This window comes from Spodoptera frugiperda, chromosome 24 (genome assembly GCF_023101765.2).
Source record: "Spodoptera frugiperda isolate SF20-4 chromosome 24, AGI-APGP_CSIRO_Sfru_2.0, whole genome shotgun sequence".
In the NCBI taxonomy this organism is placed as follows: Eukaryota; Metazoa; Arthropoda; class Insecta; order Lepidoptera; family Noctuidae; genus Spodoptera; species Spodoptera frugiperda.
The window spans coordinates 6793706-6817306 of NC_064235.1; the positions used below are offsets into that span (position 1 = coordinate 6793706).

Genomic DNA, 23601 nt, shown 5'->3' on the forward strand with positions numbered 1-23601 from the left:
CTATAAAACATCACGCTACGATTAATAGGAACCGAACAGAGCGGGTGAAACCGCGCGGAAGTAGCTAGTAATAATATAATAACACGAAAAGACTACAGTGGCGCCATCTACATTAGTATTTGACAGACGCTTCTCAACAAAAGAGCCCTCGCTACTCTCTACGCATGCGTGAAAACATGCCAAGTTCGAGTTGAATTTGCGTATGAAAGGTTCCGTACCGTATTTTATAAAAACGGCAAAATTATCAAGTTAGAGCTACTGCACACGTTTTAGCATTTGACGAATGCATACATATGTTCGTTATTTGTTCGTTCCAAAATGTAGATAATTCATTGGCATTATTTTAAATATTATCTAATTTTTGACTGCACGGTTGGCGCGGTGGCTGGGCAACTGGCTGCCGTGCAACGTGTAGAGGGTTCGATTCCTCTCTCCCGACTCTTTGTGTGATCCTCAAATTGTTGTTTCGGGTCTGGGTGTCATGTGTATGTAAACTTGTATGTTTGTAAACGCACACACGACACAGGAGAAAAACCTAGTGTGAGGCAACATTTTTTAGTTTTTAAAAAAAGAATAAAAGAACATATTACTTAAGAACTTTATATAAATTGTAAATTTCGAATAAACCATTTGATTCGCAGAGTATATGTTAAACAAAGCCCTTACCTATACTAGTAGGTGTCACTTATCCCAAAATGTCATTAGGTGCCACTTATCTTAGTCTAGACGTTCCTTAAAATTTAAGAGAGGTTGACAAAAGCGCATATTGGAACTTAGTATTATTATAAAGTCACGCCTTTAATCCCCGAAAGGGTAGGAAAGCGGGGGTAGAGGTGCACATGACGGCACGTAATGCCGCTGTGGAACTTAGTAATACCCTTTATTACTATGGAACCCTAGAATTATAACCCCTCGTTAGGGCTCCCACTGTCGGCTAAAAATAGGCATTAGGGTGAGACATAGTGAGGGTGAGATTAATCTTCGGATCTGGATACAGGTATCGATAATTTGAATAAATAAGGTATTAAATTATGACTTGAAACAACGCTTGCGTTGTGTTTTTTTGTGTGAGTGAGGTTACCGGTGGCCCAATTACCAATATCTTCCCAACAACCCTTCCCTAACAACCATTAAATTCCTAACCCCCAAAAAGCCGACAGCGCACTTGTAACACCTCTGGTGTTTTAAGTGTCCATGGGCGGCGGCGATTACTTACCATCAGGCGATACGTCTGCTCGTTTACCGGCTTATACTATAAAAAAAGCTTATAAAAATAAAAATACTTATACAAAATTACCAATCGCATTGCTAAAATACGTCTCATCTCCGCTCCGATGCAGTGGAAACAGTGTTATAGTTAAGCAGATTATTTATACTTAAACGTTCATTTACAATCTTTCATTAACTTTTAAAATGTAAAAATAGAATGATCCGTCAATCTGACATTCAATAATATAAACGAATCCAGTATCGGTTACGAACTATCGATAATATATTATATCGACACTAAAGAACATCCCTTTTGATTGGGAGCGTCTGTCTGGATTCAAAACTGGTATTGATTCATTCCAGCCTTGAGCGTCGGGCAGGCTGGACGTGTGTTGCTCTCGATTACGCTACACAATTTTAAAATATTATTATTTACGACATAATAATAGTATAATAGTTTTATATATCAAAATTAAGCTTTAGCTGTGAAGAATACTGCTCAATTTCGAGTATCAGGTAAGATTATTTTTTATATATGTATTCAATTGTTTTTTTTTTATTATAATGTTCTTTTCTATAGGTACTTACTTGTGTAGTTTAGTGGTAGTTGGGCAGGTGGCGTGGTTGAGCAACGTTTAGTGGTTTAGGCTCCCCCACGGAGCAACTCTTTGTGTGATCCATGAATGGTTGTTTCGGGTCTTTGTGTGATGTGTATGTGAACTTGTATGTTTGTAAACGCACACACGATACAGAAGACAATCGTAGTGTGGGACAACGTTTAAAAAACGTTTAGTCTGTTTTTTCGGGTTTGTTTCGATGTTTCATCTCATACATATACAAATACTGTTTTGTAATGTACAGCATTAAATATTCGTTAATTTTATAACCGAATAGCTACTTCCGCGCAGTTTCACCCGCTCTGCTTGGCTCCTATTGGTCATAGCGTGGTGTTTTATAGCCTATAGCCTTCCTCGATAAATGCACTATTCAACACAAAAATAATTATTCAAATCGGACCTTCTGGAGATTAGCTCGTTCAAACAAACAAACAATTAAACAAACTCTTCAGCTTTATAATATTAGTATAGTATAGATTACAACAAAAGGGATTACTTTTCTTTCTGATTCTTTCATTTGTTTATAGCTATAACTTGAAATTTAAACAACACAAAATGGTTGCCAAAACCACGTGGCGACGCTTTCAACGCGCATGTGCAATGCGAGGGGTGAGGGGAAGAAAGGGGTGATGACGGTTTGTCAGTTACAAAAACATAATACAAGGTACAATTTGGAACGAGTAATAGCTTCACTGAAGGACAGACTGACAGACTATTTAATTTTATTTGTTGACGTTTCAAACGTACTTAAATCTTTGACTGCCAATAGAAAACTGTTGAAGGCAAATCCTCCGCTAACGTCGGTCACCGGTGACCACCACGGCTTTATGTGTTAATTATTCAAATTAAAATTGATAATTTCTGTAAGATAATTTAAGCAGGCATAATAAATATTGATATAATAATATTAAGACTAGAAGTTGAAATGTCACTAATAAAATCAAGAAAGAATGGTTTAATGAAAATAAATTCTTTTAACTTTGACTTTAAGTTATGTAATATAAAAAATAGAATAGATAAAAAATATTAGACACGTATGTTTTTATTTTGTCATATAAGAAAATAATACTTAGATAAAACGAATCAACGTTTAGGAGTGGGAGCAAATACGTCATTTCTACGCATAAAACGTACCTAGAAGTGATGTCACACGATATTTCAAATCGATATATCATCGAAAGTATTTGTTTCAGTAAGAAAATTAAAAATACGCGTCTAATATTTTAAAATAATCTACAAGACGGACATTAGAATAAAAATCAGTCATCTACCCTGTTAGTGGTACGCGGTGAAATAATAATTATAAAAACCGGTTTAAAAACATTCCCCTTACCTCTATTATCTGTTTTTTCTTTTAATTTTTAACATGGTATAAAACTGCACGGTTGCCAAGTGGTTGGACAACCGGCTGCCATGCAACGTGTAGCGGGGTCGGGCCCCGCACGGAGCAACTCTTTGTGTGATCCACAAATTGTTGTTTCGGGTCTGGGTGTCATGTGTATGTGAACTTGTATGTTTGTAAACGCACACACGACACAGGAGATAATCCTAGTGTGGGGCAACATTGTAAAGGTAAAGAGGTCAGCGATTCTGTCTATATTTTTTTTTATTTTTATATCGTCACGCCTTTAATCCCTTAAGGGGTAGGCAGAGGTGCACATTATGGCACGTAATGCCACTATACAATGTACACCCACTTTTCACAATTTATGTTGTAAGTCCCATGTAATAGGAGGTGAGCCTATTGCCATATACTGAGCACATTTCCAGACTCCGTGCTACTACTGAGAAATTTTCGAAACACTGAAAAAAACCCAGTAATACTTTGCCCGACCCGGGAATCAAATCCAAGACCAAGGGGTATCGGGTCCCGGCAGTCGCACTTGCAACCACTCGGCCAACGAAGCAGTCAGCAGCGATTCTGTCTACCCCTTTAAAATAAGAGAGGTGATGTTATTATGTTTGCTAACAATCATTTCGGTCTAGCAAATATGGCGGCTAGCCCACGCGACACGCATGCGCAGTAGTAGTGGGTGTGGGGTGTCTGTGGGGTGACTATGGGGTGAAATGGTTAAGCGTGGGTTTAGACATACATATTACATACATAAACTCACGCCTGTCTCCCATGTAGGTAGGCAGAGACAAAGGAACGTCAATTGCCATAGTTCTTACACACTTCTTTCGCTTCATCAACAGTCATCAGTCTTTTCATGCATGTTCGTTGGTTAAAGGTACTTTTAATTTGGTTCTTGTTTAATATATCGCCAATCTGATCGCTATATGTCCGTCTGGGCCAAATTCGAAAGTATTTATTTCCGTAAGCAATATGTGTAATGTTTTAAAGTAATCAACAAGACGGACATTGAAATAAAAATTAGTCATTTACCCTTGTTAATTACCGAATAGATGTAATTGTTGACCTGATGTAGCTACTAATAGGGAAATTAAACCACGTATTTAGTGCTTGAACTGCTGGTTCGTATATTTTGATCTCAACATATTAAAAAAAAAACATAATATTATTATATTTGCTTTGACGTTCAAAAGTGCCTTCCTGTTCTATTTGAAATAAATAATTTTGACTTTGAATTTGAATTAAAATTAATCAAAATGAATATTGAGGCCAGACGATGCTCTCAATCCAGGGTACGTAAGCTGCGACCTTCGTGTAGACTCCAGCAGAGTGGGGCGTCGCACAATCTTGCTCGCCATTGGACGTCACCCCTACTATAATATACATGCAATCTATTTTCTTGCTTTTAATTTGAAGCGGACCGCCGCTATCACCCTGTAAATAAAAAAAGATATATGTTAAACTAGCTTCTGCCCGCGACTTCGTCCGCGGAAAATTAAAAAATTTAGGGTTGTACTACCCCTAACATTTAGGGGGATGAAAAATAGATGTTGGCCGATTCTCATAGATACCGGATAAGCACAAAAAAATTGGTCAAGCCGTTTCGGAGGAATATAGCAACGAAAACTGTGACACGAGAATTTTATATATTAGATAAAGATAGGAAGCGCTTCGCTTCAAGCTTCCTTATGCGAACTGCTAGGGTGTGGAATTCTTCGCCGGAGTCTGTGTTTCCTGATGGGTAAAACCTGGGTGTCTTCAAAGCCCGAGTGAATAGGTTGCTTATGGGCAGACGTACTCCACCGTAGGCCGCATCATCACTTACCATCAGGCGATAGCGGCCAAACTTCGACCCATTAAATGTCACCAACACAAACCACCAAACCACCCTCCCGCCCGCAATTAAATGTTCATGCAGCAATATGATTACCAACAACTTTCCCAAAGAAACTTTTTTGTATACTCATTAGTTTTGTTGTTATCACAATAACAAAACAACAAAATTTCGCGTGCTTTCGTATGATCAGCTGTTAGCAGCGAGTCGCACCCGCGTTATAGTAGGTATATTAGAACATTACACGTGCGTACTAATGAAATTTTGTTGTTTTGTTATTGCAATAAAAATAAAACTAATGAATATACAAAAAAAGTTTCTTCGGGAAAGTTGTTTGTAATCACGAGTACAATCACGTGTTTAAATATCGTTCACTAATTACCAGTCACCCTATATAGAGTTAAGAGCCATGGAACTTACTGGGCAAGTGTCCTTGCTTTCATATCGGTCCTGGTAGCGAGTAGGCAGCTCTCTGTCACCGTAGCAAGTCTGTGTCTCTTCGTTGAAACCTCTTCGAAACAACCGATGGCTCCTGAACAGTCTACTACATTCTTCAACAGGAGTTTTATATAAAATCACCTGAAAAATACGATAAAAATAGTACATGTGTCTTATGTTTCGGCACTGCTGGGCCGGCTCGACCGGAGTACTACCATGGCCTCACAGAAAACCGACGTCAAACTACGCTTAAATTCTTAACCCCCAAAAGGCTAGACGTATTTGTAACGCCTCAGTGTTTCAATAAAATACGTAGAAAAAAATCTGAATTTTTAGTTTTATACTACAGAACGCGAGCTCAACAGCATTAGCTCAATAGAGGGATCTTTTTAATTATTTTGGGCCTAGCCGTATTTGGGTCCAATCAATAGATATTTATAAGATGTCATTGTCAGAGTTACTCAAAATGGAGAAATAAAACATCCACGCGAAGACCGACATCCGCGCGGACGGAGTCGCGGGCGGAAGCTAGTACACAAAATTTTTTCTTACCTTCTGAAGAATGTCAGTTGGCTGAGTATTGTAGTGGGTAGCTCCCCACCCCGTGGCTATAGCTCTGGCGTCGTCCACTGGCTCTGTCGGAAGGCAAGCAGGTACGGTGAACTGGTCCAGTTTCATCCTACAAACCATTTCCGACTTTATCACAAAACGTTAAGGTTGATTTTTGCAATAGCTATCGTGAGACATACTAAATTAGTTAAAACAAAATTTGGTACTTTTTAAAACGTAGCCCCACATTAGAGTATGCAATACATACAAGTTCACATACACATGACACCCAGACCCGGAACAACAATTTGTGGATCACACAAAGGTTTGCTCCGTGCGGGAATCAAACCCGCTACAGGTTACGCGGCAGCCAGTTAGTTGTACTACCATCGCGCCAATCGTGTAGTAAAAAAAAAACACGGTTTACTCATGTAAATTATTGGAGAAAAGCTCTACTAGTTTCGAGTCACAGCGGGACTCTTCATCATGAGTAACGTGCGCAGACGCGGCGACGGCGCGCAGCCTTCATTTAGGCTACATACTACACTAGTAGAGGTTTTCGATTTGAAATATTAACACTTCTTTTTACGTTTTATACATACATACGTAGAAATGACGTATTTGCTTCCACTCCTAAACTTTGATTTCTTGTATCCAAGTATTGCTATCTTATATGACAAAAAAAAAATACGTGTCTAATATTTTGTCATCGTCCTAGCTAGAAGTGTAGGAGTGCCATGCTTCGGCATTGCTGAGCCGGCTCGACCGGAGTGATACCGCGGCCTCACAGAAAACGGACGTGAAACAAGGCTTGCGTTGTGTTTCGTTGTGTGAGTGAGGTTACCGGAGGCCCAATTTTCCCCTTCCCAATCTTCCCAATCCCCGATTTTCCAACAACCCTTAAATTCCTAACCCCCAAAAGGCTGGCAACTTGTAACGCTTCTGGTGTTTCAAGTGTCGATGGGCGGCGGTGATTGCTTACCATCAGGTGATACGTCTGCTCGTTTACCGATTTATACCATAATAAAATCTTAAAACACGCTTTGTTATGACATTATGACACACATCATCACCAGCCTATAAGTGTCCACTGCTGACCAAAGGGCTCTTCTCACACGGAGAAGGTTTGAGTATTAATCACCACGCTTGCTCAATGCGGGTATAAAAAAACTGATACTCACTCTCGATCGGTCTCAATCAAAGCGATGTCATCGTATTTCGACGGCGATTTGTAGTGTGGATGGTTAATAAACCTCTTGATTGAGTATATTTTCGATTGGTCTTTAGCTTCATCTCTGTGAAGCACTCCTATTGCTATAAACGTCGCATATCCGCTGAAATTAAGAGCAAAATCTTATATGGCACAACTTGATTCCCCCTAGTCACTTTCCATCATCGAACCACAAGACAATCGGCGCTACCGCTTCATGGTAGATATCCCACCCACTCGCACGAAGCGCTTCGCTTCAAGCTTCCTTGTGCGAACTGCTAGGGGGTGGAACTCCTTGCCGGAGTCTGTGTTTCCTGTGTATAACCTGGGTGTCTTCAAAGCCCGAGTGAATAGGTTGCTTATGGGCAGACGTGCTCCATCGTAGGCCGCATCATCACTTACCATCAGGCGAGATACCGTGGCCAAACGTCGACCCATTAAATGTAAGAAATATCATATTATCGTCACGACTTTATAACCCGAAGGGGTAGGTAGAGGTGCAAATTATTGCACGTAATGCCACTGTACAATGTACACCTACTTTTCAGAATTAATTTTTTAAGTCTCATGTAATAGGTGGTGAGCCTATTGCTATATACCGGGCACATTTCCAGGCTACGCCCTTGTGACTCTTCCGGTGTTGCGGGTGTCGCTGATTGCTTACCATCAGGTAATAACAATGCCATCCAGTAAAAATAATTCATATACCTATGTTTCTGCATCATCATTCTGTCAAGTGAACGATTAATTTATTGATCTACCTGCGTACTTACTTTATGTTTTGGTTTCTGGTTTGTTTGGTCTACCCGATTTTGTTAATCGATTGTGTTATTTATAATATTTGTATGATCGTATTTACATTATATTTGCACTTTTTTGTTATTGTTATTTACATCAATACTACTGTGCGCATTATGTAATCATTGTTTCTCAGTAAGCGAATTATGTATGTGATTCTTATGAGAAATAAAGATATTCTAAGCCTAATTACATAAAAACATGTAATAAACTTACAATTTCGGTGAGAATGAGCAATGGGCTGCTGTCAGGACGAATCTCTCGCTGATGATAGAGCCGCCACATTTGAAACCGAGGTTGGATGCAGAGTCTCCGAATCCTATCAGCACCTACATAATTATAATAAAATACAATTAGCTATAATTTCATCGTACCAATCGTGGTGACATTTTCACGTATCCAGATGCAAATTATGTTATCGGCACACGTAGCTGTTTGACGAGGAACGCGACTAGTTCTGCGCTGTCTGTCCGTAGCAGTGCCATCAGACCACCACAGATCGTGGGCTCAGTAGGGCTGATACTCATGAATCCGGAGCCTGCGTATGACTTGACACTAGTCGGGTTTACCGGGGCTCTGGCTCAAACAGTTAAGTGAGTAAGCCGATAACAATGATTAATACAATTAGCTGTTCATTGACAACATGTGGTGACTGCACTGCTGGGCTGGCTCAACCGGAGTGATAGCACAACCTCACAGAACACCGACGTGAAATAACCGAAGCGTTGTGTTTCGTTGTGTGAGTGAGGTTACCGGAGGCCCAATTCCCTCTTTTCCAATCTTCCCAATCCCCGATTCTCCACCAATCCATAAATTCCTAATCCCCAAAAGGCCAGACGCACTTGTATCGCCGGTGGTGTATCAAGCGTCAATCGCCGCGGGGATTGCTTACCATTAGGAGATACATCTGCTCGTTTACCGGCTTATACTATAAAAAAAAGATGATTCGATTTCTTTTGATACTTTTAACCAATGAACTACTTACCATGTGAGGGAATTCATCTCTACCAGCATTCGTACCTCCTGCCACCAGCTGGTCACTCGCGTGGTGACAGTAGTTGGCCCTCCCATACCCACCCGTGAGGGCAGTTCCTCTTACACAAGGGTACACATACTTCTCTTGGTACTCTAAACATTCTGTAATAAGTAATACATAAAAAATATTGTTACTAACTGTTGCGTAAAACTCTTCTTCTTTTGATTCGAATTTCTTCTGGGGCCTACTCCGGTTCTCGAATCCGAAGTTTCGTTTAATCTTCGGCCGTAGGTTTTATTGATTTACTAATAGAATTACTTGAAATAACGTTTTATTTTTAATTTCATATCAAAACCTATTTATTTATCTTCATTTCATTCGTTCATTTTTGTTCACGAAAGTTCGCAATAAAATATAGAATTGTACTATGTAATCTGTGAAGTTTTTTCGTTCGTTCGATCGTTGAATTAGAGTAGGCCCTCAGATCAGAATATTTTTTCAAAAATTCTGTTTCTCAGTAGTAGTTTGGAATTGTGCCCAGTATACGGCAATAGGCGCACCCCCTATTACATGGGACTTATAACACAAATTGTGAAAAGTTGGTGTACATTGTACAGCGGCATTACGTGCTGTAATGTGCACCTCTGTCTTCAGGTATAAAATGTTTGAGGACCGTGTGAGACTTTGGCTAGTCATTTTATTTTTATTTAATTATATTCTGACAGTTTGAGCATTTGTGTGGCCTACCCAAATGTTCTTATGGTTGGTGTTGTTCGTCGGATCATTCAGCAACAGCCGTCAGCTGAGCTGATTGTAAACTGACACATGAGTGCTGCCATCTGAACAGGTCCGCTCAAACTGCTGTGGTTCTTTCCTCAAAAGACCACTACAGAACCAACTTGCACGGTTCTCCGACATCTTTAATTGATTTTGTCTGGACTTTAAAAGAGACTATGACTTCTGAGTTTGTTTCGGCATTTCTTCTCAGAGTAGTCGGATAGGAAATGCCGGCCTCATCTAGTTATTTAAGAGTGTACGTGTAAAAGAGTTACATTGTAACTTATTTGCAAAATAAATATTATTTATCATTATCATTTGACGATACGCGAAAAAATGTGTAGAATCAAGTCTTACTATTAAAAGCAACTTGTTTAGTTTTTGTAGATTGGTGTAGTGGGCTGCAACGAGGCTGCTCATTGGTTATGCGTGATGGTGCAATTGGCGGCCTCTGGGTTGTTCTGAAAATTCAAAGATTTGCAAAATAACAACCTATAATCCCACTAATCTATACTAATATTATAAAGCTGGAGAGTTTGTTTGTTTGAACGCGCTAATCTCCGGAACTACTGGTCCGAATTGAATAATTATTTTTATGTTGGATAGTGCATTTATCGGGGAAGGCTATAGGCTATAAAACATCACGCTATGACCAATAGGAGCCGAGCAGAGCGGGTGAAACCGCGCGGAAGTAGCTAGTGTTATTTAAATGTGAAAGTTTGTATGTTTGTCTGTCAATCACGCTGAAACTATTGAACGGATTTTGAAGAAATTTGGTATACAGACAGATAGAATACTTTTTATTGGAATTTCAGCCCAATATTTATTTCTTTTCTTTTTCTTTTACACTGGTGACCGACGTTTAGCGGAGGATTTACCTTTTTTATTATTTTTTTACAAAACGTTACCCCACACTAAGATTTTCTCCTGTGTCGTGTGTGCGTTTACAAACATACAAGTTCACATACACATGACACCCAGACCCGAAACAACAATTTGTGAATCACACAAAGAGTTGCTCCGTGCGGGAGCCTAACCCGCTACACGTTGCATGGCAGTCGGTTGCCCAGCTACCGCACCAACCTTGTAAAGATTACACGATTATTTTCGGGTCCTTCGAAAATGTCTCAGTAGTAGCACGGAGTCTGGAATTGTGCCCAGTATATGGCAATAAATCCCTATTACATGGGACTTATAACACAAATGGTGAAAAGTGGGTGTGCATTGTATAGCGGCGTTACGTGCCGTAATGTGCACCTCAGCCTACCCCTGCGGGGAATAAAGTCGTGACGATATTTATTTATATATTATTATAATTACCTTTTACTATTATTAGGATTGTTGAAACAACACACGATTGGGTCTCTATTGCCAGATGGGAAACTGCATATCTGTGTAATAATCAAATACAAATAGTTAAATAAAACTTGTGTTAGGTATGTGAGAGTCATGCTTCAGCACTGTTGGGCTAGCTCGACCGGAGTGATATCACGGCCTCACAGAAAATCGACGTGAAACAACGCTTGCGTTATATTTCGTTCTTAAGAGTAGGGTTACCGGAGGCCCAATCTCCTTAATCCCAAACAATTCTCAAATTCCTAAACCCTCTAGTGTTTCGGGTACCCATGGGCGACGGTGATTGCTTACCATCAGGTGATCCGTCTGCTCGTTTACCAAATTATACTTTTTTTTTGAGGGGGAAAGTCATTCAATGACTTCTCTCGCCTTAGGCGAGGCGGGAGGGCTTTTACTCTTACTGACTAAAAGCCACCCCGTTCCTACGCCTGCTTTTCAAGCCAGAGCCTGGTAAACCCGCTAGGTAGACTGCAGTTTCGGATCAGGCATCAGCCCTACTGGGCCCCATCTGTGGTGGTCTGATGGTTACCTGAGGTTGTGTTTCTCCGAGATCAAGTTCCTCCAGTGCAGCCGGGCAATTTGTCACGATGGTGCATGTCCCTACATCCGTACCATCCTTCTTTATGCACCTGTCTCCTAAACAAACACGTTAAAATAAAATATTTAGGTACAAAGGGGGACAAATCCGCATTATCATTTTAAAAGTTTTTTTGCTCCTAAATAAACAAATATGTATAAATATTTAGGTACAAAGGAGGACAGATACGCCTGACCATTTTAAAAATGTTTTTGCTCAAACCCCAAAAAACGTCTTATCAAATAGAAAAGCGATAACGTCGCAGCTTAGTGATGGAACACGTGTAATTCTTTAGTCAGTGGTGCGATTGATTTTGTTCGGCTATCTGTGCTAGCGCCGGCACTGTCCACTACCCCGCTTCATTCGTCAAGTAGCTTTAAAAGTATCTGCCACGGCTTTAATGGGAGGTAGTGTTGTGTTTGAAGATTACAATAGTGAATATAAATGATTGATTATGAGTATTTTTTATACTAATTAAATGAATATAAGTTTGTTATGAAAGAGCTATCTCATTCACTATACAATGAAAGCAATTAATAGCAATTGAACGATTCGTGAACCATTTTATGCAGAGTAAAGTCAATATTTATTTAACTTCTTCATGTTCTCAAATTGAATTCATTATCGAAATTAATTAATCTTCAAACAAAACACTACTTTCCATTAAAGCCGTGGCAGATATATTTAGAACACCTTATATTAGTAGCATAGGTATTAATAAATAAAATAAAAATAATAATTACCTTCATACATAGAAACCACGGAATACACAACAAGACATAAATTAATGATTAATTTTAACAACATATTCACGCTTCTATCTTCGCACTTTAAACTGAGTTTTAAGTCTTTGACTGCCAATAGAAAACTGTTGAAGGTAAATCCTCCGCTAACGTCGGTCACCGGTGACCACCACGGCGTTCAATGTGTTAAAACACAAACATAAGGAAAAATATTTAGTAATTTTTAATCGGAAAAGCGTTTCTCTTCATCAAGAGTAAGCTAGCGACTGCCAAAATATTGTAAGAAAAGAACAATTTATATAAATTTCAATATGAGGATGATATTTAGTGTTTTTTGTTTATATTTTTCCTTATTCGACAACCTGTCTCGTTGGTCGATATGGTCGCAAATGTGACTGCCGGACAAGGGGTTTCGCATTCGATTCCCGGGTCGGGAAATACTACTGGGTTATTTCGGATTTTCGAAAATTTGTCAGGAGTAGTACGGTTTTCCCCTCTAAAAAAAGTATCACGTTGGTCGACGGGAAAGTGTCTCGGGTTCGATTCGAAGTAGCACGGAGTTTGGAATTGTGCCCAGTATATGGCAATAGGGTTACTATTACATGGGACTTATAACACAAATAGTGAAAAGTGGGTGTACATTGTACAGTGGTATTATGTGCCGTAATGTGCACCTCTGCCTACCCCTTCGGGGATGAAAGGCGTGACGTTGTATTTTTCCTTATTCTGCTATTAGATGATTGTCGCACGGTAAAGGTTTGAGTATTAATCACCACGCTTTGCTCAATGCGAGTTGGAGATTTTAATTAGAACTAGCTGCTTCCGGTTTCACCCGCTCTGCTTAGCTCCTATTGGTCATAGCGTGATGTTTTATGACCTATAGCCTTCAGAATTATTCAAATCGGACCAGTAGTTCCGGAGATTAGCGCGTTCAAACCACGAAACAAACAAACTTTTCAGCTTTATAATATTAAGTATATATTTAGAAAATTATAAGTCCAGGTTTCCCCTCCATGTTTTTCCTTTACCGCCTGTCTGATAGCAACAGAGATTCGCAGAAATAAAATAAAAGAAAGAAAAAAAAACATCAAACAGATTACCTGTTTACATCAATAAAATAACAATTTTAAAAACTGCACAAACTAGTTTTGTATTCAATGCTTTTATGCATATTATTATGTTCGTTCTCTGAGGAAAAATGTATATCATATTTTTAAGGAATATGATGGCAAACGAGCAAACATATTATCTGATGGTTTTAAAAGACTGACAACACATCTGTGACTCCTCTGATGTTTCGGGTGTCTATGGGCGGCGCTGATCACTTACCATCAGGTTATCCGTCTCGCTCGTTAGCAGACGTTAATTATTTATTTCGAATATTATTAAAAAAAAAACGTTGCTCCACACTAGGATTTTCTCCCGTCATGGGTGCGTTTACAAACATACAAGTTCACATACACATGACACCCGATATTCTTTATTTCATAAAAAAAAAAAACTATCGGTGCTGCCTATGGATACTTGCAACACTAGAAGAGTTACCTACTGAATGCTGTGACAATTGTAACAGCTATGGTTGGGGTTGTATAGTTTTGACATTGAATAGTTATTGAGATTTTATTGAATTGAAATTGCATTGACATTGAGATTGGTTTCAAGAGTAAGAGCCCTGTTCGAGACTTCGGGAGTGGAACTCCTTGCCGGAGTCTGTTTCCTGATGGGTATAACCTGGGTGTCTTCAAAGCCCGAGTGAATAGGTTGCTTATGGGCAGACGTGCTCCATCGTAGGCCGCATCATCACTTACCATCAGGCAAGATAGCGGCCAAACGTAGACCCATGAAATGTAAAAAAAGACTCAAACTCAAACTCAAACTCAATACTTTATTGCTTTCCACATGTAAGACTTAGGTGGTAAACTTAAATATGACACAATGTGGACCCTGTCGGGCACAACAATACAAGTTTAGGAGGGACACACTTTTATATGACACTAAAAAAGTAAGTACATCAAATGAATAATTGTTATAACAGTTATTAAATTAATCAAATTATCAAATTAATCAAAGTAATTAGGTGTTATAATCATTGTTGAAATTATAAATAATCAAAATTAAAATTAAATACAAAGTCACTATCTTAATAACAGTCAACATAAATTATAATCGTAAACAAAAATAAAATTAGAATAAAATTAGAAATAAAATTAGAATCAGTCAAAATAAATACAAAGAACAGTCGAATTATAAAAACAAATGTAAGCATAAAACTTACATAGAATTTCTTTAACTTTCCCATAAATATACTAAATTTCTCTTCACTTTTAATGACTGTGGGTAGTTTATTGTATAATTTAATGGACATTACGTAGGGACCTGTAGAGTGCATTTTTAAACGTGAATTCGGTAAGTTTAGCCTCCATATTATAGTAAATAATTTTATTAAAAATAACTTTTTATTTGTTTCAGAATTGTATTCAACGCAGAGGACTGCACATCATTCCCAATTTAATAAGGAACCGAGAAAACAAACAATAAAAACAAAAACGACATCAAAGTCACATCGCCACCCGAAGTCGGCATTTACGGAACTACGCCGACTAAAGTCTACGAATACAAAACTACGCTGCAAGAGTACTTTACGCTAGACTATCTCGTAAAGGATAACATCATCGAATACTACTCAAGAATACGCCCCAATATTAATATTGCACCAGTACGCTACGCAAAGTCGTTGAAAAAAAAACTACGCCAACCAAAGTCGACGTGTTTGGGACTACGCTGGGCAAAGTATGGAGAGGAAAATCTTCAACAATTATATGAAGAATGTACTACGAAATTCTATCGTGGAATTACTTATCAAACGTAGTATGTATTGTAATATAATTGATGAAAAAATCTTTATTAAACTTAGCAAGTATAAGCATAAGCGGGGTGTAATGTTATGCTTGCCAAGTTATATAATTCATGCGAAAAACATCGAACCACTTATTATATGATAGAGATACATTAAAAAAAATGTATTTAATTATAATTCTCACGCAACCACGCTGCGCTCCACGACTAAAATCATCGACGTTGGTCATAAAGCGGCCAGCTTGAAGTGGAACTAGGCTGGTCACGTCTGCCGCATGTCGGACGAGCGGTGGGCAAAACTCACTACTGAGTGGAGCTCACTCAACGTCCACAGACGTCGCGGCAGGCCCAGAAGGAGATGGTGGGACGAACTTGACATCTATGACAAGGAAAGAGGAACAATCATGGCTGAAATTGAAATGGAATTTAGCTATAAAAAGTAGCATAATAAGCTATGGTGTGTTCTGTAAATATGTATAATATAATTTACTGTAATATCAGCTAACGCGGCGAGCGTAAAGTTCGAGTTTATGCTCGTCGTGGTATATGATTCATACGAAATATATCGAACGACTTATTGTAATAATTCTCAAGGGAAATTAAGTTTTTTTAAGTAAATAATTATATAGTACATATTAATATAGTAAATAAGATTAGCTAATGCGGCAAGCGTAAAAATTGTTTATGCTCGTCGCATTATGTAATTAAAATATTATTTGTTCCCGATAGAATCAATACAGTTGTAAAAAAGTAGTTAAAATTGTTGTAAATGTGTAGATTCAACGCGGCGAGCATAAAGTTTACAATTTTATGCTCGCCGCGTTATATAATTCATGCGACATATATCGACGCACACATATAGGATACAAGCGTAATTTTTTAAAAGTAGTAATAAATATTGTCAATATGTAAATATGTATATTTAACGCGGCGAGCATAAAATTAAATTTATGCTCGCCGCGTTATATAATTCATGCGACAAACATCGACACACACAGTAGAACAAGCGTTATTGTAAAAATTAGTTATAAATGTTGTAAATATTAACAATTAACGCAGCAAGCGTAATGTTGGTAACTTTATGCTCGCCACATTATATAATTCATGCGCTAGTGTGTATCGTTATTGCGATAGTGTGTAAATTAATAATATAGTTTACTGTAATATTAATTAACGCGACGAGCATAAAGTTCGTAATTTATGCTCGCCGCGTTATATAATTTATACGAAATATATCGAACGACTTATTATAATAGTTCTCAAATAAAATTAAGTCAATAGTAAGTCATGTAAATAATTTTATAGTATGTATTTATATAGTAAATTAACGCGGCGAGCGTAAAGCTTATAATTTTATGCTCGCCGCGTTATATAATTTATGCGAAAAATATCGCCGCGCACAGAACAAGCATATTATGCATAGTTATAACAAACACAGATATTAATGCATATTAATCCCTTGCAAGATGAACAGGCTTTAGTACGAGCCAGTATTTTGGGCACCTTACCTCACGACAACGAGGGAGAGTCTTTTAGAAGATAAGTTTCAGATAGTAATAAGTATTTTGAATTATAAATTAACGTTACTATAGTCGAACCCGGCAAGTATGTGGTTAGGTAAAATCTTATGCTTTCCCCGCCTCTGAGACGACGCAAGGGGTAGTCCAACGCCTAACTACCCCGGGCAAGAGATGAGGTCAGGACGGACCTAGCCGACACTTGATGTGGGGCTGCGAAAGAATTTAGATTCTCGCAGCCCCATGTTCACGTCCGGAGAAGACACCGGTGGGTTTTAGCCGGTATTTTTTTTTATGGAATAGGAGGCAAACGAGCAAACGAGTCACCTGATGGTAAGCGATCAGCGCCGCCCATGGACACCTGCAACACCAGAGGAGTCACAGGTGCGTTGCCGCCCTTTGAATCCTATGAATCCTGTATGCCCCTCCTCTTTCCCCAGGTGGAGAAAGTCCATGAGGATTTCCCTTATGCTTGCCGGGTTAGTATAATTCTTGCGACAAAGACCGACGAACATAGCTAGGTGTAAAAATAACATCTATTTCAATTTGTAAACGGTTTTATTTATTTATTTATTTCATTCAAAAAGTTACAACGGTAGACAACCAATTAAAGCAACTTACATACATAATTAAAACATAATTAACATTTATTTCGCTTGCCTCGTTTGTTTTGTTTCTGGGGTAAGTTAAAAATAAAGGCGACAAGTCTTAAGGTACATCTAAATTATGACACTATACACCGTACACTCAATGTACAAATCCAATGTCTGTTTATGAACACGAGTGCCTATAATTGGAAAATTTATGCTCGCCGCGTTATATAATTCATGCGACATATATCGACACACACATATAGAACAAGCATTTATTTGTAAAAATATCTTAAAGGGTTGTAAATATGTACATTTAACACGGCGAGCGTAAAGTTTTTAATTTAATATTATTTAATTTTATTTATAATTTAATGCACTGGGGAACGTTCCCAGAAGACTGGCCGCATTGCCACGTTGTATAGCAATGCTTATCTTCTGACCGAAGAAATAGCCAGCCTTCTGGTCACGCGTAGAATCGAATAGCTTATGTGCAATTTCTTTAAATACAGAATGTGCACCCATAGCCCAATTGTTTTATATAAAGTTGTAATAAATGTTTTCAATTTGTAAATAATTATGTACAATTAACGCAGCGAGCGTAAAGTTTAAAACTTAATGCTCGCCGCGATATATAATTCATGCCACAAATATGGAAAAACAATATAACAAGCATTTACTGTGTAAAAATATAAAAGAGGATTGTAAATATGTAAATATGTGCCAATAACGCGGCGAGCGTAAAGTTCACAAATTTATGCTCGCCGCGTTATATAATCCATGCGACAAATATCGAAACACACAATAGAACAAGCATTTATTTGTAAAAAGTAGTAATTAATATTTTGTGTCTTGATTCTTTGGATTATTTTCGTGTTGGAGTCTTGGAGTGTGAAGCTATTCCCCACAGCTGTATGTCGTATGTCCATACTGGTTTGAAAATAGATTTGTGTAGTGAGATTTTATGTTCTAAAGATAGCTGGGACTTCTCCACTGAACTCGCGACTCCAATGAACCAGTACAATTATCGCAACTTTGTAAAAAGGAAAGTATTGTAAATATGTACAAATAACGCGGCGAGCGTAAAGTTTATAATTTTATGCTCGTCGCGTTATATAATTCATGCGACAAACATCGACACACACAGTAGAACAAGCATTATTGTAAAAATTAGTAATAAACGTACTCAATCTGTAAATATGTAAATATGTGCCAATAACGCGGCGAGCATAAAGATCATAACTTAATCTTAATGCTCGCCGCGTTATATAATCCATGCAACATATATCGACACACACACATAGAACAAGCATTTATTTGTAAAAAATATCTTAGAGGGTTGTAAATATATAGCCAGAAGTCTGGATTATCTTTTGACTGAAGAAATAGCCAGCCTTCTGGTCACGTGTAGAATCGAATAGCTTACGTGCAATCTCTTTAAATAAAGAATGCGCACCCATAGTCCAAGTGTTTTATATAAAGTTGTAATAAATGTTGTCAATATGTAAATATGTACAAATAACGCGGCGAGCGTAAAGTTTGTGACTTTATGCTCATCACGTTATATGTATAATTCATGCGACAAACATCGACACACACAGTAGAACAAGCATTATTGTAAAAAGTAGTAATAAATGTTCTCAATCTGTAAATATGTAAATATGTATGTGCCAATAACGCGGCGAGCATAAAGATCATAATCTTAATGCTCGCCGCGTTGTATAATTCATGCGACAAATATCGATACACACAATAGAACAAGCGTTATTGTAAAAATTAGTTATAAGTGTTGTAAATGTTGTAAATATGTACAATTAACGCGGCGAGTGTAAAATTCGAAAAATTATGCTCTGGGGAACGTTCCCAAAATTCTGGCCCCATTGCCAAGTTAAATGGCAATGCTTATCTTTTGACCGAAGAAATAGCCAGCCTTCAGGGTCACGTGTAGAATCGAATAGTTTACGTGCAATCTCTTTAAATACAGAATGTGCACCCATAGCCCAAGTGTTTTATATAAAGTTGTAATAATTGTTTTCAGTTTGTAAATAATTATGTACAATTAACGCAGCGAGCGTAGAGTTTATAATTTTATGCTCGCCGCGTTATATAGTCCATGCGACAAATATCGACACCCACAGTAGAACAAGCAATTTGTAAAAATAGCAATAAGGTTTGTAAATATGTAAATGTGCACAATTAACGCGGCGAGCGTAAAGTTTACAATTTTATGCTCGCCGCGTTATATAGTCCATGCGACAAATATCGACACCCACAGTAGAACAAGCAATTTGTAAAAATAGCAATAAGGTTTGTAAATATGTAAATGTGCACAATATAATCCATGCGACATATATCGACACACACATATAGAACAAGCATTTATTTGTAAAAATATCTTAAAGGGTTGTAAATATATGTACATTTAACGCGGCGAGCGTAAAATTCGAAAAATTATGCTCTGGCCGCATTGCCAAGTTGAATGGCAATGCTTATCTTTTGACTGAAGAAATAGCCAGCCTTCTGGTCATATGTAGAATCGAATAGCTTACGTGCAATCTATTTAAATAAATAATGTGCAGCCATAGCCCAAGTGTTTCATATAAAGTAGTAATCAATGTTGTCAATTTGTAAATAATTATGTACATTTAACGCGGCGAGCGTAAAGTTTACAATTTTATGCTCGCCGCGTTATATAATCCATGCGACAAATATCGACACCCACAGTAGAACAAGCAATTTGTAAAAATAGCAATAAGGTTTGTAAATATGTAAATGTGCACAATTAACGCGGCGAGCGTAAAGTTTACAATTTTATGCTCGCCGCGTTATATAGTCCATGCGACAAATATCGAAACACACAATAGAACAAGCGTTTATTTGTAAAAAGTAGTAATAAATATTTTGTTTCTTGATTCTTTGGATTATATTATTTTCGTGTTGGAGTCTTGAAGTGTGAAGCTGTTCCCCACAGCTGTATGTCGTATGTCCATACTGGTTTGAAAATAGATTTGTGTAGTAAGATTTTATGTTCTAAAGATAGCTGGGACTTCTCCACTGAACTCGCGACTCCAATGAACCAGTACAATTATCGCAACTTTGTAAAAAGGAAAGTATTGTAAATATGTACAAATAACGCGGCGAGCGTAAAGTTTATAATTTTATGCTCGTCGCGTTATATAATTCATGCGACAAACATCGACACACACAGTAGAACAAGCATTATTGTAAAAATTAGTAATAAATGTTCTCAATCTGTAAATATGTAAATATGTGCCAATAACGCGGCGAGCATAAAGATCAAAACTTAATCTTAATGCTCGCCGCGTTATATAATTCATGCGACATATATCGACGCACACACATAGGACACAAGCGTAATTGTATAAAGTAGTTATAAATATTGTCAATCTGTAAATATGTACATTTAACGCGGCGAGCGTAAAAACCGAAATATTATGCTCGCCGCGTTATATAATTCATGCGACATTTATCGACGCACACATATAGGATACAAACGTAACTTATAAAAGTAGTAATAAAGTTGTCAACATGTAAATATGTACAATTAACGCGGCGAGCGTAGAGCTTATAATTTTATGCTCGCTGCGTTATATTATCCAAGCGACAAACATCGACACACACACATAGAGCAAGCGTTATTGTATAAAGTAGTTATAAATGTTGACAATATGTAAATATGTACGTAAATATTTAACGCGGCGAGCGTAAAAACCGAAATTTTATGCTCGCCGCGTTATATAATTCATGCGACATATATCGACGCACACATATAGGATACAAACGTAATTTATAAAAGTAGTAATAAAGTTGTCAACATGTAAATATGTACAGTTAACGCGGCGAGCGTAGAGTTTAGACAAACATCGACACACACACATAGAACAAGCGTTATTGTATAAAGTAGTAATAAGTGTTGTCAATATGTAAATAATTATATACATTTAACGCGGCGAGCGTAAAGTTTGTAATTTTATGCTCGCCGCGTTATATAATCCATGCGACAAATATCGAAACACACAATAGAACAAGCATTTACTGTGTAAAAATATAAAAGAGGATTGTAAATATGTACAATTAACGCGGCGAGCATAAAGCTTATAATTTTATGCTCGTCGCGTTATATAATTCATACGACAAACATCGACACACACAATAGAACAAGCATTAATGTAAAAAGTAGTAATAAATGTTGTCAATATGTAAATACATGTACATTTAACGCGGCGAGCGTAAAGCTTATAATTTTATGCTCGCCGCGTTATATAATTCATGCGACAAATATCGACACACCCAGTAGAACAAGCGTTATTGTAAAAATATCGATGAGCATTGTAAATAATAATATGTAAATATATACAAATAACGCGGCGAGCGTAAAGTTTATAACTTAATGCTCGCCGCGTTATATAATTCATGCGACAAATATCGCCCCCCCTATAGAACAAGCATTATTGTAAAAATATCAATGAGCATTGTAAATAATAATAATTATGTAAATATATACAAATAACGCGGCGAGCGTAAAGTTTATAACTTAATGCTCGCCGCGTTATATAATTCATGCGACATATATCGCCCCCCTATAGAACAAGCATTATTGTAAAAATATCAATGAGGATTGTAAATAATAATATGTAAATATATACAAATAACGCGGCGAGCGTGAAGTTTATAACTTAATGCTCGCCGCGTTATATAATTCATGCGACAAATATCGCCCCCACTATAGAACAAGCATTATTGTAAAAATATCAATGAGGATTGTAAATAATAATATGTAAATATATACAAATAACGCGGCGAGCGTGAAGTTTATAACTTAATGCTCGCCGCGTTATATAATTCATGCGACAAATATCGCCCCCCCTATAGAACAAGCATTATTGTAAAAATATCAATGAGGATTGTAAATAATAATATGTAAATATATACAAATAACGCGGCGAGCGTAAAGTTTATAACTTAATGCTCGCCGCGTTATATAATTCATGCGACAAATATCGACACACCCAGTAGAACAAGCATTATTGTAAAAATATCAATGAGGATTGTAAATAATAATATGTAAATATATACAAATAACGCGGCGAGCGTAAAGTTTATAACTTAATGCTCGCCGCGTTATATAATCCATGCGACAAATATCGACACACCCAGTAGAACAAGCATTATTGTAAAAATATCAATGAGGATTGTAAATAATAATATGTAAATATATACAAATAACGCGGCGAGCGTAAAGTTTATAACTTAATGCTCGCCGCGTTATATAATTCATGCGACAAATATCCCCCCCCCTATAGAACAAGCATTATTGTAAAAATATCAATGAGGATTGTAAATAATAATATGTAAATATATACAAATAACGCGGCGAGCGTGAAGTTTATAACTTAATGCTCGCCGCGTTATATAATTCATGCGACATATATCGACGCACACATATGGAACAAGCGTTAATAAATTAGTAATTTATATTTTAAGTGTTAATATAGAATATAGGTACACACATATAGAACAAGCGTTAATAAATTAGTAATTTATATTTTAAGTGTAAATATAGAATAAAGGTACTTTAAGTAGTATAATAATAGAAATGGAACTCGGCGAGTGTGAGGGTATATGATACCCAGTTAGTAGATAAATAATACTCATAAAAATTATCACTTTATCACGAACAAAGTGACATAATTATGTACAGTAAAATATGACCAATTGATAATTTATAGGAGATTATCTTTAATAGTGCTTTTCCACCAGAGATGTGCTATGCTACGTTGCTATGGATGCGTTTGGCTTCCACCAATCATATTCATTAGTAGACATAGCTTAGTGCTGTTGGAAACGGGTTCAACTAAGCAATGTTTTTATACGGAAAAATGCGTGCTTTAGATGGCTTCCCTACTATCGATACATCGCATACTCGATCTGCGCATCTTCCTCGCACACCTACATAGCTTAGTATCAGTGGAAACGGTCACATAGTTTCACAGCTTAGCTATCTTCGTAGCATAGCTACACAGCACATCTCTGGTAGAAAAAGCATCTTAAATATAATCTTGATATTTTTTTAAATTGCTAATCGTGACATAGCCGAGTTCGTACTAATCTTAGATCGAATATATAACATACTAAAATACATACAAACATATATTTGTCATATAAACATAATAATTATT

At 37.3% G+C, this 23601-nt stretch overlaps 1 protein-coding gene and 1 long non-coding RNA gene across 2 annotated transcripts; one reads left to right on the plus strand and one right to left on the minus strand.

Annotated features, from left to right (window-relative positions):
* The first annotated feature begins 1585 nt into the window (after positions 1-1585).
* Positions 1586-23601, plus strand: LOC126912309 (uncharacterized). The gene is made up of 3 exons (XR_007706935.1): positions 1586-1725; positions 14908-22924; positions 22993-23601. It is a non-coding gene; the product is annotated as an uncharacterized LOC126912309 (long non-coding RNA).
* Positions 4286-12703, minus strand: LOC118278685 (serine protease snake-like). Its single transcript, XM_050703878.1, has 10 exons — positions 12439-12703; positions 11648-11754; positions 11083-11153; positions 10120-10223; positions 8995-9146; positions 8226-8338; positions 7183-7335; positions 6005-6131; positions 5435-5593; positions 4286-4614 (listed from the first exon to the last, which is right to left on the minus strand). Exons 1-10 carry the CDS (start codon positions 12500-12502, stop codon positions 4432-4434), a joined length of 1233 nt encoding a protein of 410 aa, XP_050559835.1. The 5' UTR covers positions 12503-12703; the 3' UTR covers positions 4286-4431.